This window comes from Euwallacea similis, chromosome 6 (assembly GCF_039881205.1).
Source record: "Euwallacea similis isolate ESF13 chromosome 6, ESF131.1, whole genome shotgun sequence".
Classification (NCBI taxonomy): domain Eukaryota; kingdom Metazoa; phylum Arthropoda; class Insecta; order Coleoptera; family Curculionidae; genus Euwallacea; species Euwallacea similis.
Genome location: NC_089614.1, coordinates 5,612,272 through 5,630,954, shown reverse-complemented (window position 1 = coordinate 5,630,954; position 18,683 = coordinate 5,612,272). Strand labels below are relative to the sequence as shown.

General features: G+C 35.6%; 1 protein-coding gene across 13 annotated transcripts in view; it reads left to right on the top strand.

Annotated features, from left to right (window-relative positions):
- LOC136409743 (agrin-like) overlaps positions 1 to 18,683 on the top strand; it is a 185,450-nt gene that overhangs the window by 127,197 nt on the left and 39,570 nt on the right. For 10 of the 13 annotated variants that reach the window (XM_066391457.1, XM_066391456.1, XM_066391454.1 and 7 more), the window contains 3 exons: positions 12,399 to 12,608; positions 16,935 to 17,171; positions 18,299 to 18,514. In XM_066391457.1, coding sequence (XP_066247554.1) covers positions 12,399 to 12,608; positions 16,935 to 17,171; positions 18,299 to 18,514 — 663 coding nt within the window. Of the gene's footprint in view, positions 1 to 12,398; positions 12,609 to 16,425; positions 16,755 to 16,934; positions 17,172 to 18,298; positions 18,515 to 18,683 lie in introns of those variants that run through there. The other 3 variants (XM_066391460.1, XM_066391458.1, XM_066391462.1) reach the window with 2 other exon arrangements.

Below are 18,683 nucleotides of genomic sequence, written 5' to 3'. Positions count from 1 at the left end.
TTCGTTAGCTACTCCAAGTTTGTAATTGAATATAGAATTGGCCCTGTTGAATATTGCGAGTGTACTGTAGAGGTAGATAGGCTGGTAATTATCTCTTTGACGAGCTGAATTAATGGTAGTTAGGCTCAAATGGGCCAACTATTAATTGGCGTCATTTATTTGTATAGATTTTCTAGTTAATGTTAAAAATGTCGCTGAGCATCAGTTACAGGATAGGGGAATGCACGTAATAAGGGGAGCGAAGCCCGAGAATTTCCGGAATTCCGTGTTATAATTCGAAATATTTGGCATGTTTGATGTATAAAACTTTAATTCGTGACAGACATAGTGACAAGTAATGAGGTATTCGTTTCTTTCAAGTCCAGGTGAGCTTCTACCGAATAATTTATATCACTGGTAATTTGGTTGAGTTCACGCATTAATGTTGTAAAAAATAAATTTACCTTTGTACAACCGTGCTTTTAACAGACACGCAACCTTATTATTTCTTTATTCTAACGACCGGCCGATGAACAAAGAGTCCGAAGAAAATTGATCGGAAAAAAAGAGGGAAAGTCAATTACCTAGAACTTTTTAGGCATCGGACATATCACAAGGCTCAATTGGTTTGTGTATGTAATCATAACCACTGTGGCGGAACCAGACTCTCTGAACTAAATAGAAAGATAATAAAGGTAGAATAACGAGCGCATAATAAGTAAGTGTAGGTGACGTTATTGTACTTGAGATAATGACGTCGAAGGGAAAGGAGTTTGCAAAGCTGAATAAATCTGACGTTAACGGTGGAACGAAGAAGTTTTTATTACTTCGGGGTGACGTCGTACGTCACTGGCGCACTGCTGTAAGATTTATACATATTTAAGTGCGAGTGAGATAAAGCACAAAACTCCTCTCTTCATAAATACCAGATAAATTTACTAGAGTGTGACATCACCCTAGGAGACTGGTGCTCTTCGAACTTTAATGAAACACCGTAAAAAACGATTTGCTGAATAAGTCTTCCCTTAATTATTGTCACGAAGGAATTGCTCACCGGAAAACGTTTTATTTAATCCAATTTAGCCGGATCAATGCGGAACATCCTAGCTTTAATAGACCTATTTCATTTACTTTTATTCCTGCTAACTAACCCCAAAAAGAACATTCGGTGCAAACTTGTTTTTCCGCCTTTAACAAGAAGATAGAAGCCAAGACGCTTTATCATATAGGCAGATCTGATAGATTAATATTTCCTTCACCCGTTCGAAAAGAAAAACATATTGGTTTTCTCCCGAGATTTGAAAGGGACTCAGCATGAATAATTCAGCGATGAATCGTTAGTCAGAAATCTATTAAACTGTTTCACAGCACTCTGTAAATAAATGTTCCAGTCATGAGCTTAATACTTAACTTTACTACGAGGAAAACAAGCGAAAATGCCATAGATGTAATACTACCCAATGTTTAACGATTTTCTTCGTTTGTTAAATTGCTCTTGAATTTTCGCGTAATGCAATTCGAGTGGTATTACAAAGAATAGTTATTGCTTTGGACAGAGTGAGACCAATAGGTTCTCTAGATACCTACTTTTTGCCACTTTAATACATAAACATGAAAGTAATATCTTTCAGTGTCTAAGATATTTGATGCCCATTTTCGCGATATTAAAAGTGTCTTTAAAGGAGAGGTGTCTCAAACTGCAGTCCTAAGGCTCCGAGACTTTAATTGAAATATCCAGGTTCCTAGTGGATCTACATTGGTCGATTAGGCCGAAAAGCAGCTCCTCGAAAACTTAATTTTCCTAAAAATTTCACAATTAGCTTTGAAATAGGAACCTTTGTTTGTCCTCAGTTTTTGCTGCACAACCAGCAAAATTTCCCCACATTTTGAGATGCGTGCCCTAAGCCAAATTAGTAAGTGGATTTTTTACGTTTCACAGAATCACCCTTGTAGAAAAAACATTACCTTAATATTTACAAAGGGATAACTTAAAAAGCCGTTTCCTTACCGAATACTATGCGTGTTTTTTTAGGAAAATTTCCCCTCGTTTCGTGTCTTCAAATAAATTTCCGGAAATAATGCAGACATTGGTGATATTATAAGTGGCCATTTCTTAGGTTCTTTATTGGAGTCATAACAAAAATTTGTTTTGCAAAAGTCATCAACGTGTAGGTGCGTTATAAAGACATAAAAAGTAAAATATAAATTAATAATACTTCCAGCAGTATTTAATATAGACATATGAAATTATTTTACCAGGGGAAAAGGCAGTTAACGGTTAAAGAATTACAACCTCAACACGATGTTACATGACATTAAATGTGTTGGCTCTCAGATATTTGCTAATGTCATCATAGGCGTTTCTCATTAACCATTTTTTTAATTCTGACGGTGAATGCCTCGATAGGCAATATCCTCATCGAATGTGGTAACTTGTTTTCGAGAAGAAGTCTAACGTAATTTGTATGTCTCTACATGTCGTTTATTTCAGATGTTTATCTCTAACAACGTCCGAACTTACACGTGTAAAGTAATGGTGAAAACCGTATTTTTCTAGTACATTTCGTAATTTAGGCGAACATAATGTAAAGACTCCAAAATATGTATGTTGATATCATGAAACCGCTCCCTGGCATTATCTCCGTCTTGTAGTCCTAAGATCACTCTCAATAACGTAAGAGATCTTTTAAGCATCTGAACTATATCTATCTCCAATGTAAAATACCATAACTGCAATGTGAGAACAATAGGGACGTAACTTTAAAACCATCAAAGCCAACAAGTTTACTAACATTTTTTATAGAAATATACTTTCTTTTAAATTTATATGATGTGGCCGTGTTAGAACTGGGTCCAGATAAACGCCTAGGCATTTAATATAGTCGATGTTCGCTGATGAATTGATTTTGCGGTCGCTAAAGATCCTGTTCTTGTTTTTCATCATTTAGAGACAAACTGTTTGATAGAAACAAAACCAATTCCTCAGACTATATATTTAGCACTTGAAGGGGCAAGTCCTTCGACTGCTTTTCAGATGCTATGAAAGCCATATCGTCGGCAAACAATACAGTATCGATACCCAGAACCCGCACCTCAATATCATTAATAAAGGTCAAAAACAGGAGGGGTCCGAGCACCGAACCTTGCGGAAATCCATGTCGAATATCCGTGATCGCTGAAAAGTTACCATTAATCTTTGTGGACTGCCGCCTATGTTTGAAATACGAATACAAAAGTTTACAAATATTTCTAGAAGAATGATAAAATATAGATTTACAAACTAAATTATAATAAGAAACACAATCAAAAGCTTTTTGCAAATCCCACAAGGTAACATTACCGTAACGTCCGTTTTCCTATTCCTCCTTAATATTACTGCATACAGAATAAATAGCATTACTTCTATTCACACCCTTACTAATCCAATTTTTTTCTTAAAAAATAAATTATATTCTTCAAAAAAGCCGTTTAACTGCTTTTGCAGAATATATTCATACACCTTTGGCAAGATAGATATGTGGGATTCTTAGGTCGAATAGATCTAACCCTTTTGTACATATGTAAAGACTTATCCATTTTTACGATAAAGTCGAGGCACAATCGGAAGTCTTTGAGCTGTAAATAAGTTAGGTCTGTTAATTTGAGATGAAAGAGTTGTGAGGGGGCTGATGTTGCCCCTATAGGACGCCTATGTATGTCGCAACCTGGTTAGAAGTATTTTCGTCAATTAAGAGGGTTTCGCAATCGTTATCTTCATGCGATTCTGCTATTTTATGATTAACGTCTATCTACCCTTTGTCGGTACTTGTGGGAAAGGATAGCCGCCCTTTGTCGGCGCGGATGAGAAGCGCGGCCGCACTTTGTCGGCATCTATGGAAATGTACCGACAAAGTGTTATCAGTACCACGGTAACGACTCAGGTGGTGTCATAAGTCGGTAATTGCCTTCTAGCCAGGGTACGGCGCTGTTTTAATTACCCTTAGCTTAGTACTTAAGAGCGCCCCGAATCCAGAAGGTCCTTTTTCTTTCGAGTGGCTCACCAGCACTATTATCCGCAAGCAAAATCATAAGTGTATCCGTTAATATCAATAAACCCTAGACAACTTTGGAAAAACCTACAGATATAATGAACATATGTAGGTCCATATTTTTTTCATCATTCCTGTTACTACCTTTAAGAATTGAGTCTTCAATGCATTTATTTATGCTTTATCAAAGGCACAATTAAAGCACCCTCTCAATATTTAATTAGATCGACTCGCATGCCATAACGATCAACGGAGAATTTATTTTTGAAGTAATTTTACTTTTTTAAAACCGAATTCTGGAACGTCTAAAGCAGCCTTATGCCTAGGAATGTTTTTAAATGATTATTAGTTAGATGAAGTTTATTTACAATTTTATGAGGCACTTATTTTTATCTCGACAAGAAAGTCACTTAGACTGTTGGGGTTCAGTGTTATTAATAATATCCCAGTAAACTTTAGGGTTTCTTCAATTTTCCAGAGCGATGGCGTCACACTTTAGTGCTTTTGCTTGGGCGAATTTATCCTGATAGTACCTTCTAATTCTATTTCTGTATGCCCTCAATAACGGATTCGTAAGCAGGGTTCTGCTTTTTGCCTTATTTGCCGTGAGCATTTACCTAAAAAAATATTGAAATTGTTTCTGAAATAGAGGTATGTACCTCAGACTCCGCGTCCACGGCTCGAGAACCTCAATCGAAGTACCCAAGTTGATTATAGATGACCAGCACTTGAGAAGACTCTCCCAACCCCCCTTGCTGCGACATACATATGTATGATGCATATTTGAACTAAAATGATAAACAGTTGCTAATTTAATAAGAACACCATTAGCAGCTAACGTTCACTATCCGATTCCTGAATATCGGCAATGTCAATTTATATAGTCACCCTTTAAAGCTCAAATTGTTTATATTCTCCGAAAATGAGCGTTTCTGAGATGATGCAAATATTTGCATATCGTAAGACGTTAAGCGTACATATAACAAAAGCAGCTCTTCATGCAAAACGTTTTATAATGAAGGCCCTTATTGGTCTTTTTCATTATTAATCGAGAATTTCTATTTTTGGGCTATTAACAGATTTGATTATGAGAATTTCAGCCGGGAAAATCCTCCCCAATTCATTACTGTTGTTCTGTACATAAATTCGCTCTTGGGTTATGTCATCACAATTATTAATCTCACATAATATGTTGGCTTCATCGAAAGGATAATTAATTAGAGCGGCAGAACTGCGCTCCTAACGAAAAACGGTTACAAATTGGGTTGACAAATGGAACCGGAGGATATGGATTTAATATTGAAGATAAGTTCGCTTGCTTCGCAGTTATATTAAGCCGCACCGCCATATTTCAGTTGTTTTAGTGGAGACATGTTCTGTGTAAACATCTATCAAAGGGAGCATGAATTTCTGCCGAGACTTGGAAGCGAGTGTTAAAGGGAATGTGATTTCCAAGTCGTAGAACTCATATTTTATATCATAATCATTTTATCTAACAAAGCAATATTGTATCGGCCTGCGTGTGTACTTTTCGCATACAACTCTAAACTCCCGGAGCAATGGAAATCAGTTTGACTAGCTATAGAGCTGTAGTGTTAGATCGATAGTAATTACAATTTATCATCCCTGATTCATACTTTGAAGGCGGATCCACTTGGCTTTAACTATTAAGGTCTTTTAATATAACCGAAATAAAAAATGGCCGATTTGCCCCGCGGCCCAAAGGCAAGTGATTTGTTAAACTCAATAGAGCAAATAAATTAAAGTCACGCGTTCTGGAGCAATATTTTCGCCAAAGCCATACCTAATAAATTATTGAAATGGCTCTCAAGTTCTCTCTATCAGCATTCAATATAACTAGACAAAGGGGTAACGACAGTTGCAAATTTCCGGAAAATCTATTTCCAGGTAGGTTTTCAATTATCCGGCCTTAGGTACGACAGTCTCCTTTCTCGACTAAGCCCGCACCTTATGGCTGTCATTCTAAATTTTGCAACTTTCCAACGTTTTATATTTTACATCCCCCACGGGCTTCAGTCGTCTGTGAAATATCTCCATTATTTTTAGTGGGATGGGTGCTTCAAGCAATAAATGCCATCAGTCGTCTTTCATTTACAAATATGATTAGATGGGGTGTCTCAGAAACAATGGTACAAATGAGCATTGACTGTTAAAGGGTAGAAAAATAGAGCGATTGAGCTAAACTTGCCTCATGCCAGGGTTTCTTGTTTTTATTCTATAGGGTGTCAAAATAATTTTTTTTTCATTTTTAAATTGTGAGTAGCTCTCATAGCCTCGAAAATGCTCCCAGGGCCATTTTTAAGTACGATAAATTCATCTGAAACATTTGGTTCAAGCTAGCTGATAGGTATCGCAATGGACACTTTGTACCGAAATATAATAAATCGGCCTAATTTTTTATGCGGATAACTGCAACATCTTTATGAAATTTTGCTGCATTTTACGAATTACTGCTCTGAACTCTTCTGCATCGAAAAGATATTCTACAAAAAATCTCGTATCTCGAACAGTTTTTGAGGTATCTTCAATAAATCATATTTTCCGGTACACCTCCAAAGACATGAACATCGTCAATTGACACAATGTTGAAATGAAAAAAATGTTTGTGTTTATGTGCAAACCAATTTTAGAAGTCGCCGTGCTGCTAAAAGATACTTAGAACTTTCCAATCATAGAGAATTAGATCATCGAAGTTTCAAACCACTTTATACGTAATAAACCGGGCAATACTGGTTTATTTCGTTGAAAACCTTAAAATTCTCAGTGGGGATCAGGAAGAGGAAATTTTCATCTGAATATTGGAGGACCCAGAAAGTAGCACCAGATGCGTCTCTGAACCGAAAACAGTCAGAACATCATTAGTTTCTGGATTTCTATGAAAAGAAAAACTGTTTCAATACTATTTTACGCCTGACAAAATTTGCCGCCAAAAAACTTTCAACCCAGAATTGATTTCTGCAATTTGTTGCTCCAAAAGCATCGTCACGACTATTTGTTATTTAATTAAAATAAAATCACCGACGAAAGAAGATTTAGAATTAGAGATATATTTAGTTAGATAATAACTATTCTTACAATGCACAAATCCTCATTTAATGAGAAAACATCACTTCAACATGAATTTTCAATTAATGTGTGGTGTTGAACTTCTGGCAAAACTTGAGTTTCTTGAGAAACGAATTACATCTAGTTTTGGAGGATGTCCCTCTAGCCATAAAACAATGTTTTAGGTTTATGCAAAATGGCACTTGCATGTAAGGGATTTCCTGAATATTAATTTTCCACATCGATGAATTGGTCGGGGTAGCAAACATCTGCGGCCACCCTGAAGTTCCGACTTAAATCTATTATTTTTGTTTTTTTGGAGATTTTTTTGAGTTCATTAATGTACAAATCCGCACCTAACAACAGGGAAGTATTATGGGGTGATGTTCAAGAAGGTGTAAATACAATTAGAAACAATAATCAAATCCTATTCGAGGCGCGCCAGAATTTTGGTTTTAAGACTTGGAAAATATGTCGGTGTAGACGGTCGATATTCGAAAATTTAGTTAATTTTTTACAATTTTTAGGATGTAGGGAAGACTTAATTCAACTAAGGATCTTATTAATTTCGTTAAATAAAATACACGTTAACTACAGATATCTGGATTGTTCTGGACTTTTCTGCTTCAAATAACAGTAGACTCTAACTTTTTCCCCATTTGAACAATTTTGAATGACGGGCGGGGTGCATCAAGAAATTAATATTAACCAAATTTTGAAGAAAATACACGAAATAACCTAATTGAATATATCTCGGAAACAGTTAGATAAGACTTTTTTGCGCAATTCTCTACAGATAATGAAAGATTTTCGAAAAATTTCTGAAAATTTACAAAAGGAGTAAGGCACCTATTTTTTGTTCAGTTTTGTACCTTTGAGCAGGCATATGTGGGAAGCTTAAGAACTGTTTGACATAAACAAGCATCTCTTTTAGTTTGGGAGAGCTAGGGAAAATTTGGAGTTGTTGAAGTCTTAAAGTCCTCATAATTTCTTTACGTAATTTAATCGTTCCTTCCAAAAAGACATAACTTCCTGCAAAGCCCCATCTGTATGCAAATTAACAGGTCTCAAAGTGAACCTGACCTGGCTACGTCGCATGATGAAATGAAATTTTGAATTAGATGTCACATTCATAAATACACTAAGACTGAAAATATCCCTAAAGTTGTTATAAACGAAATCGCAACCGTCAGATGCAGAACTTTCATTTTTCGAGACCAGTCTGTATCAAAATATTTTGTAATTACGTAGACAATTAAAGTTTAATTAGAAATTCATTCTGGAGTACAGTGGGATACCCAAAATCCAGGTTTGGTAATGACACCTGAACTGGGTGAATTGGCAATAATGCTGCTCTGTGTTTGATGTTGATGAAGGGGTGCGCTTGATTGCGGCTATTATTTCAATATAATTTTTGGTTCATTTGCTTCTATACCAGGGAAGCTTTTTTAATGGGAAGATGGGATGCAGCAAAAAGCGGTTAACACAGCAGGCAGTGAGGACAACGAACCCAACGCCCTTTGGAATGAGCGCAGCAACCGACTGTAATCCAGATGTTAGTAATTAGACATAATTCATAGTGCTAAACTGGAGGGGTATTTGCTATGTTAAAACTTTGTGTGCGCCATAAAGGTATTTCGGGGTGAACAGTACGACACGACTATCAATTTTGTGGCAGACGTGTATTGAAACAACTCTAAAAGTTTCGTTACGATATGCAGTAAAACTGACTTGTGCATAGGAACTTCGGTGTTTGCTTGTGATATTGCGATTGAAACCTATACTGTTTGTTTCCTAATCTAACTAGAACAAGCCGGGCAGCATTTAAGTTTTGAACCAGCTCTCCGAATTGCTTAAGTAAATTTCATAAATATTTATAATTTGTTAGTTGGTGGTATTAGAGGACTAGCAAATACCTTGGGATCGGACCTCCGGGGCCGGCCCGAATTCGGGAGAAATCTAAATGAGTTCTCTAGCCTCTAATTTATATAATGTATATTGGGTTGGTCCGACAACGTATTGAATCACTGAAGAATTTATTAATTGTGTTACTCAAGTTTCCTGCAGCCTCCACAACGGACGGCGCCCTGGAATAAATGTTAAAATCGCGCCATATTTGATTAGTCTTTTGTCAATAAAAGAGAGAAAACTTAGTTTATTTATGGAATAAACGACATACTTTTGCCTTTAAAATTCGCTCCGCAGCGTAGGGTATTAATAACATTTGTCCTGGGCGCATGGTTCAAATTTTATGAGAGCTCTAAAAGTTTCAAAACACCATAAATGAACGTGAGCTTCTGTCTGAGCGTGTTCCCTGCATGCTTTTTTCTACCCTGCAAGATATAAACTTTAGTTGCTCTAATTTATTACTTCTGTAGCTGGCTTTACTGTGCGAAAGTTAATAGATAAAGTATATAGTTCTTTCTAGAGTTTAAACGTGAACACGAATTTTGCTTTATCGAGAAACACATCTTACTGTCGCAATAAACACAGCTATAATTCCACTTTCAGTCTTATCTGCAGAACTAGATCAAACAAAAATGAAAACTGCCCTCATTAACCATTCTGGATGCAGCTTCAGGCATGAACGTTCTTGATGGAAGAGCGGCATTAAAAAGTAATAACCGATATTTGCTATTCGTTGGACCTAGGCCCAAATTTGAATAAAAATTGCATGCCCTGCTGCAATGGGTAATAAAACATGTATAGCGAATACGTTTTTAATTTTGGGGTTGTAACAGGGAATACGCCTAGTGTTAATTATTGAAAAAACACCCACATTATACCCACAAGCTTTTGCACCCGGGTTTTGTCAGATCAATTAAAATTCCGAGTTGGAAAATATTGCCCGAGTAGGGACTGTAAATATACGTATGTTTAAAGGGCGATGAGAATTTTTAAAAATAGTGTATGTAGAAAATAGTCCATCGTAATTTTCGAATTTGGATTCTGCCATGAAGCTTGAAATGTTGGGGAGCGTCAGCTGATGTTGTCAGTCTACAGGATGGTAATTGTTTTCTGTTCATCAGACACTATAACTTACCTCTAAAGTGCCAATGCAAAACACTCCTTGAAAGCCCATGCACATGTTTCCATGGCAGTCCAAGCCTGAATCTTATGAAGAAGTTTCAAAAGAGCAACACATATCCCAGAGAAGCCTGCAACAGTTTGAACATTGAGACGGAAGAAGCTGCGATAAAATCGAAGAACATCCTCAAATTAGGACATGGAAAATTCCTAGCGAAATGAATATTACTAGTGTGATGGTGTCACAAATTTAAAAAACTCAGAAATTTATCTTTATCACATGCAATGTGTACAGACCCTATTACCTAGGGATTTTCCTCTCAGAATAGATTTTTGCACTTTGTTACGTATTCATTAGCAGGAAACCTGGATTTTCTAAAGTAATAGGCTTTTCACGGATGAAGCTTAGTTGCTTCGAAACGCCATCACTAATTTTCACAATAACCATATTTGAGCCCCAGAGAATTCGCACACTCCCTAGAAAACAATCATCAAGTATAATTTTCTCACGATATTTGCGTTGGAATTTCCGTTATAATTTTATTAAACCTTGTATTCTTCCACAAAGACATAATAACGAAAAGTACCGAAAATTTTTTATCCAAAACACTCGGCAGTTTTAGAGTAGTGAACTAACCTGAACTAATCTAAACATTTAGAAGTGGATATTGCTTTAAGGATGAAACAAAACATGTGGTCCATGCACGACGGTGCACCACACTTACCATAGGAAGAGCAGTAACACGTGTATGGCCTTCCAGATCACCCGATATGAATCCTTTAGTTTATTTTTGGTGCAATTCTTGTAAATATTAATAGTTTCTCATTAGTAATACTATTTAATTTCATAATTTTGATAGTTCAATTGTTTGATTGTTGTTATTTTAGTGGTAAATACACAAACTTTAAACCTTTTTTTTCAAAACAACTGCTTTTAGTGAAAAATACTTTTTTTTTCGGTAAAAATGAATAAGTTTCTTTAATCAAAAATGGCATTCATTGAGATGCAAAAAAGTTATATATAATAAATTTTATTTGCTGTGTATTTGAATTAAGGTATATCATAGCATACGGCGCTCTCTGTCGGTCGACAAAAATAAGTAAATATTTGAATTTCCCCTCATCAACTTTCCCGGTATACAAAATTTCATCAGAAGACGGCATCATTGTCCAAACATATAACCAAAAAACGAAATTAAAATTTTAATTTGAATAGCCATTTCTCGAGAAATTAGCCGTTGTGTGCTTATGTTAATATGAACTTTTTGCCTTAAAATTCTCAAATATTCACCTGTTAGGGTCTGTATACATACTTAATTAACACCCTGTGTATAGACGCTTCCAGACTGAGGCTTCCATTATGCCTATTTATGTCTGTCCAAATTTAAAATTAAAACTTAATTTTTGACAAACATTATGTCGTTTTGTACAAACATTTCGAAAAAATCTATGTAAAATATACTGCCGACAAAAAATTGAACCAAAAACTAAAAGCGACATTGCCTATTTTTGTTTTAATGAAGTATTATGGTTGGCTCAAATTTATAGAACATATTTATCATATGTACATGTATGTTTGTGTCGTATTTCTTTTCTTGATAGTGCTATAATTTTTTTATAGGCCGTTTAAAATCCTACAAAAAAAATTACATGGGATTATTCAAAAATAAATCTCTGTTCAGAGTTATATGGTTCAGCTTGCGTAAAGAAACCAACAAATAATTACTATCTTAAAAGACAATTTTTAAAAATATTTTGTTGCCATTTTCCAATATTAAACTGTCGTTATTTCGAGCATTCAATCCTTAAAAAATATTAGATTTATTAGCTCGATGAGCTCTACATACACCAAGTAATACCTCCTTTAGTTCAAGTTTATTTTCAAGACTCTTCACCCCTCAACTGAAGTAAGTAATTGTGTGGATGGTTATGTAAATCGCATTAGTAGATCTAAGTGAAAAATTACGTAATGCAACGTTAAAAAAATGTTTTACTTCTTACCCCCCATTTTATAATTTCATTTTCATCATTGATGGCAGAGTTCCCAAGTACGTATTTCACTTCAGAAATAAACATAGTATATGTAACGTAGTATGCCTGCTATGTTTTAATTTTATTTTTGATTAAAGTAATTATTCGTCACGTTTGATCTGATTTGTAAGGCTGACAAACAACTGAACGGAACACCAATTTTAGTAGAATTCTCGCTCTTAGAATTTCAATGACATCTCTGAATTGAAACTAAAGGCGAAGTTTGTAAACCGTATACTCGAACTAACATAAGTAAAACTTTGACAGAGCCCTGCGAGAAGACGTATTGCGCTTGGGGGGCCCAGTGTGTCAACGCTCCTGATGGAAAAGCTCTTTGTCAGTGTCCTACGTCCTGCAAGGTTAAGAGCGACCCTGTATGTGGGACAAATAATGTGACATACGACAACCAGTGCCTCCTGCGAGTGGCCTCCTGCAAAGCACGGCTGGACACCAGGGTTAAACATAGTGGGGAATGCGGTAAGAACTTTATTCTGTAATTGGTATAATAGAATGTCAATTAGGGTAACTTTGTTCACATATTAACTACGCCTTTGTGATTTTGCCGGAAGTTTGCCGTAAGTTTGGGACAGCTCCTTTGAGCGATGACGAGCACCAAAATATTCTTATAGGGGTTGAAATTAATTGGGATCAAACTCGAAGACTCTTGACTCCAAGGTATAAAGGATCGAACGTTTTCATTACTCTTTATCCAAGTATTCTGTAACAAATGCGACCATTTCCGTAAAATACCCGCCCTAAAGCCTGCATTGTTTCAGTGGACATGGCGACCCGTATGTTTTGTTTTATACTTTTATAAATCCCCCCAGGCATTGAGGTAGGCGAAGCCTATGAAAACAAATAAAATTTAAATGAGGCAATGACGGCGTTTCTTGGAAAATCTCCACGAGCTTTTAGCATTAAAATACTAGTTTCGGTTTAAGTATCCAGTTAGTCATATTTCCATAGTACACTATGTTTCTATGGAGTTTAGTCACTATCAGATCTGGCACGTTGAGTATATCAAGTCAAGCGAACCCTGTCTGCTTTCTTACTAAAACAAGCAATTTTCTGAGCTTTTTATTTTTCCCAAGCACATTTTGCCCCTAGGGTGCCTTATAAATTCAGCAGATTCCCTGCTTAAAAGGAATGTGTTTTATGCATGCTTCAAAAACTAAAGGCACTGCACCACTAATACTTTTTTTTAAAAATAGATAACCTTTGAAAATCTTAGAGAATTTGAGTAATATAAGTAATTTAAATCCCATTTAAATCAGGTAAACTTGAAACCGCACAAATTTTAAAATCATCAAAGACGTTTCTGGCGTCCTAGAAACCTATAAAGCGTAGACTGGTTACTATATCTGGCAAAATTTTTTTTTTTTTACTGATAAGAAATTTAAATTCGTTTTATTTAATTTTAAAAAATCAAATTATATAAGTATATATGTATCATGAGTACATGTGAATGGGGCCAGGAGGCAACTGTGACACCCGGGATCCGTCTGTTACGCTTATTGACCACCTGATATTTTTTTCGATTACTAATAAAAAAAATTTTCTTTTTCCAGTTTTTTTTCAAAAATTCCTTAGAAATCTACGGGAATACTTTGAGATTGTTAAAAGATTTTCGGGACTAATGTTTTATTTCAAATAAATTTTCCATTACTTTCGATTCCTTCTATACCCTCAATTTAAGTGCATGTATTTGATATCAACTAACGAAATTACTTTCTGAATTTGAGTATTCAAAATAAATTTTTACTTTTTTCGTGTACATTTTTACTGATTTAGACACATTGTATTCAAGTTTTTACAGTATTCTCTATAATTTTAAAGACTTAGATATATTCCAAGTTTCAAGAGATTTTCTGAGGTTACTGAAATTATTAGAATTCGTTTTTTAATTATTAAAAACTGAAATTCATAGTAATTGTGTTATGTTAAAAAAATGCATGAAAATTCATGTTTAGAAGCGATTTTGCAACTGGGGCCTGGTGATTCAGTCCGTCCCTGGAAATGTACGCCTTTTTAAAGATTGTATCTAAACGACATTAACCGGAAATAAAAACGATGAATTCATGTTACGGTTCCTACGAAAGTTTCATTCAATTTATAACAGTTTAGGTTATTGAAAAAGATTAAAGCAACTTGTATCAATACAAGTTATAAAAATAACAAATTGAATTCCGATCAATGCGAATTACTGTGAAAAATGTATCCATTTAGGTTAATTCCGACTTCCGAGGAAAATCAAATGTAACCCAGATGACTAAGAAAAACGAACTGAATTCAGATCAAATCAGGTCATTCGGTAGAAAACCAAACTCAGTTTCGCTTAATCGAGAGTTGAGAATAATATTTTAGAGTGGTGGATGCCCAGAAACATTGATACAAATGAGCATAGTCGCTTAGAGGATAAAAGAATCGAGCGATTTAACCAATCTTGCCTTATTCAAGAGTTACTTGTTTTTAGTCTGCAGGCTGTACAGGTAATTTTTTTAATTCTGTAAATTGGAAGTAAGTTCCATAGTTTTTGATCTACAGACTTGAAATTGCTTACACACACGAACTGTTCATTAGCATATTTGCGAGTAATTATCCGAAAAACTTAATTGAAAATATCTCGAAAACAGTTAGAGATACAAGTTTTTCTGTACATTTTCTTTTTGATATAGAAGAGTTGAGAGTGTCATGATTTGCAAAAACGTTCAAGTTGTCGGCACTGATAAAATAGTTGAGTCGATTTGTTGTATCTCGGTAAAATACAGGTTGCGACTTGCTAGCTTGACACAGCTAGCTTGAAATATATATTTTACATAAATTTATTGTGCGCAAAAATCTCCGTAAGAATAATTTCAAGTCTATAGATTAGAAACTGTGAGATTTATTTATAGAATTAAAAAAATTGCTTTGACGTCCTGTAGAATGAGAACAAGTAACTTTGATATAAGGGAAGTTCAGCTCTATTGCTGTAGTTTTTCATCCTTTAGCACCTAATATTCATCTGTAACATTGTTTTTGAAATACCCTCAACGATTATGGTTAATTTTACATTTTTACACATTAAATTCTCTTGAAGATTAATAATATAAGTAAATTCGTTTTAGAACCACCAAGACATAGATCCTATGCTTGATGAAATACGTTCTGTCATCGGTTTGATTCTGAGAGAATTACTTTCCTTACATGAAAATGTACTCCCACTGTAACCAAAATTATACCAATGTTTGCTAATGGTATGTTAAATGATTCGTTAAGAGCAAGAAATGTAATGTTTAACATCATTTGAATTTCCTAGTTGGCGGCGATGCAACACGCTTGAAGTAGCGGCGGTTTTTACTGATACTATGTTTTAAACCCTTTATGTGTTACTTAAGGTTATTGATATATAAATTGAACTTTAAGTAAAATCGATTTTCTTGAGAGAAGAGCTTTCGCAAGGTAAATTAATCTTGTAGGAAGACTAATGGAGAACTTATTACTGGAAGGAGTAATAGAAAAAGAACAATTAACACTTCCGGCGTATGGGATCTTAATTTATAGGGCTCAGTTCTAGTACGTTACAACAGCTGGGCAGCGCAATATAAAACGTGACCTAAAATAGCTGCGCTAATGTTATATGCCGCGTAATATATTTAAAGCGCAAAAAATAGGCTGATAACTAGTTTGTAGGTTTCGAACATATTTTCACGGGATAATACCAAATGTGTTAGAGTTTCATTTCCCTTGAGACGAAACAGCGACTATTTTCCGAGCTGCATGGATCCTTAAATGGATAGTTACTGCCCAGTGTGTGACCTCGTAAAAATATTATCTTGTTATAAAGGTCCTTTGAGTAAGCACAATTGGGGAAATATCGTTTTCGCTTCCCGTTCGCAAACATGTACATGTTTTTGCTTTTGAACATATTAAGGTGATGAAGGTCGGGAGTTATTGAATTCTTGATCATTGTTTGGCAACATTTCAGTTAGAATCCAATTTCGTTAATGTATAGAACGGCCATTATAGTTTCTGTCATGTAACAGAAAAGGTATAAAGAGTCAGTGCACTTTGCACTAATGGGACTTCTGATGAAACAGCTCCCCAGGTGGTCCTTATAGCCATTTATCAAAACCAGGGCAAAACAAAGGAAAAAAGCGGTGTCATCTTTGCGACAAACTAATCTGTGGTGTTATGGGAAACTTAAAATCAATATGGCGCTTGCTCGGCGTTGTCTTCATATATGCAGTCACGCTACCTGTGGTGCAAGTTATGTTTCGGAAAGGCCCTTCTGTTCACTTCAGTGGCGTTTAGACCTGTGTGCGGTTCGCGCGTTCGCCATATCGATCCCACAATTCCGCTCACCCTCGGGTTTTTCAAATATGTGTCTAGTTCCCAGCTTCTTGTATCACTCCGCTTAATCAAATCCGCCCCAGTAAACCAATAAAAAATGTTTACTCTCTAACTAACACTCCACGCGCATGTTTTTCTCACTACTAAATACCTCTTAAAATTACACCTCTCAGGGAATAGATTACATCATGTCAATTAAAGCTGGGAGCGTTACCCTTGCATGTCTTTTGATCTTAAGCGGACACGCAAATTTATGTCGAACTTGCTATGTTTCCCCCAAGGGCAAATCAGGTGAGCATCAACTTAGTAGTTGATGCACTAAGACAAGATTACACGCGACAACACGACATTAATACAGAATTGCAAACACCACGTGGAAACAGCACGTGCATTTGCAAGCATGCGTATTGCGACCCGTATAGTTTTAATGTAATGGAGAATGGAATTACATGGGGTGATTTTGTTTTGCAGTCGAAAACGACCTGTGCAGAGAAAAAAACTGCCATTTTGGGGCTAGTTGCATCATGAGTCCAGATGGCCGAAACGCTAGCTGCGTCTGTCCAGAGAAGTGCCACAGTTACGGTGACCACGTTACATCTCATCCTGTATGCGGTTCCGATGGGGTCGACTATAAAAATAAATGCGAACTAGATAGAGCTGCTTGCAAAGCGCACGCCAATATCACCGTTATCTTTAACGGGAATTGTGGTAAGTTAGGTGTTCGAATATTGGAAAAGACATATGCAGACATGGTTGAGAAAAAAACGTAATTTTTTTCTGGTTACCTCAAGCTATTGTAAAATTGAATTCAGGTAGATTCAGGTTGCTCAGTTTAAATGAGATTATTGAGGTCTGTTCAGGTACCTATCTCAAGATAATTAAGGTTGATCGGTCAGTGCAATGCGATTAAGGTGGTTTGGGATTCCATCTAGTTACTCCACAACCGGTCATATATTCAAAATGGTGCGCTTTCTATATACAAACGAACTAATGTTAAAAAGGCGTTTCAAAAGATCTACATTCTTCTTTAACCCAGGAATATTCCCACACGAACCGTTAAAAATGTTCTTCTAAGACTTTTAAGACAATTCTTAAAATACAGTTCATTGAAGGAAAGAAGCAACACAGACGTGTCCTTTTTTCAAACTTGGAAGGTCATTTATGATACATGCTGTAGAATCGAAAACAATTCCCTATTATACAAATTCCACTTAATCTGATTGAAGCTCTTTTTTAGTAAATTATTTAAGATTTTATCTGGAAGACCGCTTAAGTGGACATGCTTTAACATTGAAAAAACATTTCTGGGTAGAATACCTTATCAACTAAAATAATCCGAATTTTTGGAATTCAGAACATTAACTTGATGAGCAAGAAATAAATCCTTCTTTAAATCTAAAAGAACACATTGTACATTCGTCAATGTTGTTGAAAAGTTACTAGGAGGAAGCTCATACAAACTAGTAAAAATTCTCAACGATTTTTCGGCAGTTTAAGTACTGAAATGAAGATCCAAAATTATGAAAATAAATTACTTTTTAAACTGGGAAGGACATTTAAATTGCAAGGTTCAATGATGAAGAAAATTCTCCAAGGAAAAACTTGTTTAGAACTGGTCGATATTCTCTTTTAGGACATTCTGCGGAATTATTTAACTTTAGAGCATCGAAAACCCTATAGATCTAAGTTCTTCTTTTACCATTGAAAAACATTCATTATGACACAGGTTTGAATGTTAAAAAAAACATTCAAAATAATGAATGAATTTTGCAATCAAAAATGAAAAAACAAGGCCTGTTTGTACAACCAAAAGAGTAATTTCTAATTTGTTTCAGATCCATGTGCTGGTGTTGAGTGCACGGAGCCTGAAGTATGTCAGTTAGACCCTCAACGCAATCCCGTATGTCAATGCGGTGATACTTGCCGTTTAGAATTTACCCCTATCTGCGCCTCAGATGGAAAAACCTATTCGAATGAGTGTACTTTACGACAAGAGGCTTGCCGAACCAGAAAAACCCTCAATATTATTTACCGCGGAAAATGCGACTCAGGTTTCTATATTTTTTCTTACTTCTATGTTTCTATTTCGAGGCTAAAGTCAATTTTCACCTAAAATAAAATGAACTCCTATTTAGTCGGGTTTCAACATGTAAATGAATTAGACGACTTAGAACTGTCCATAGAAGGACTCGATAGCTTAGAATTGGCTCTAGCAATCGT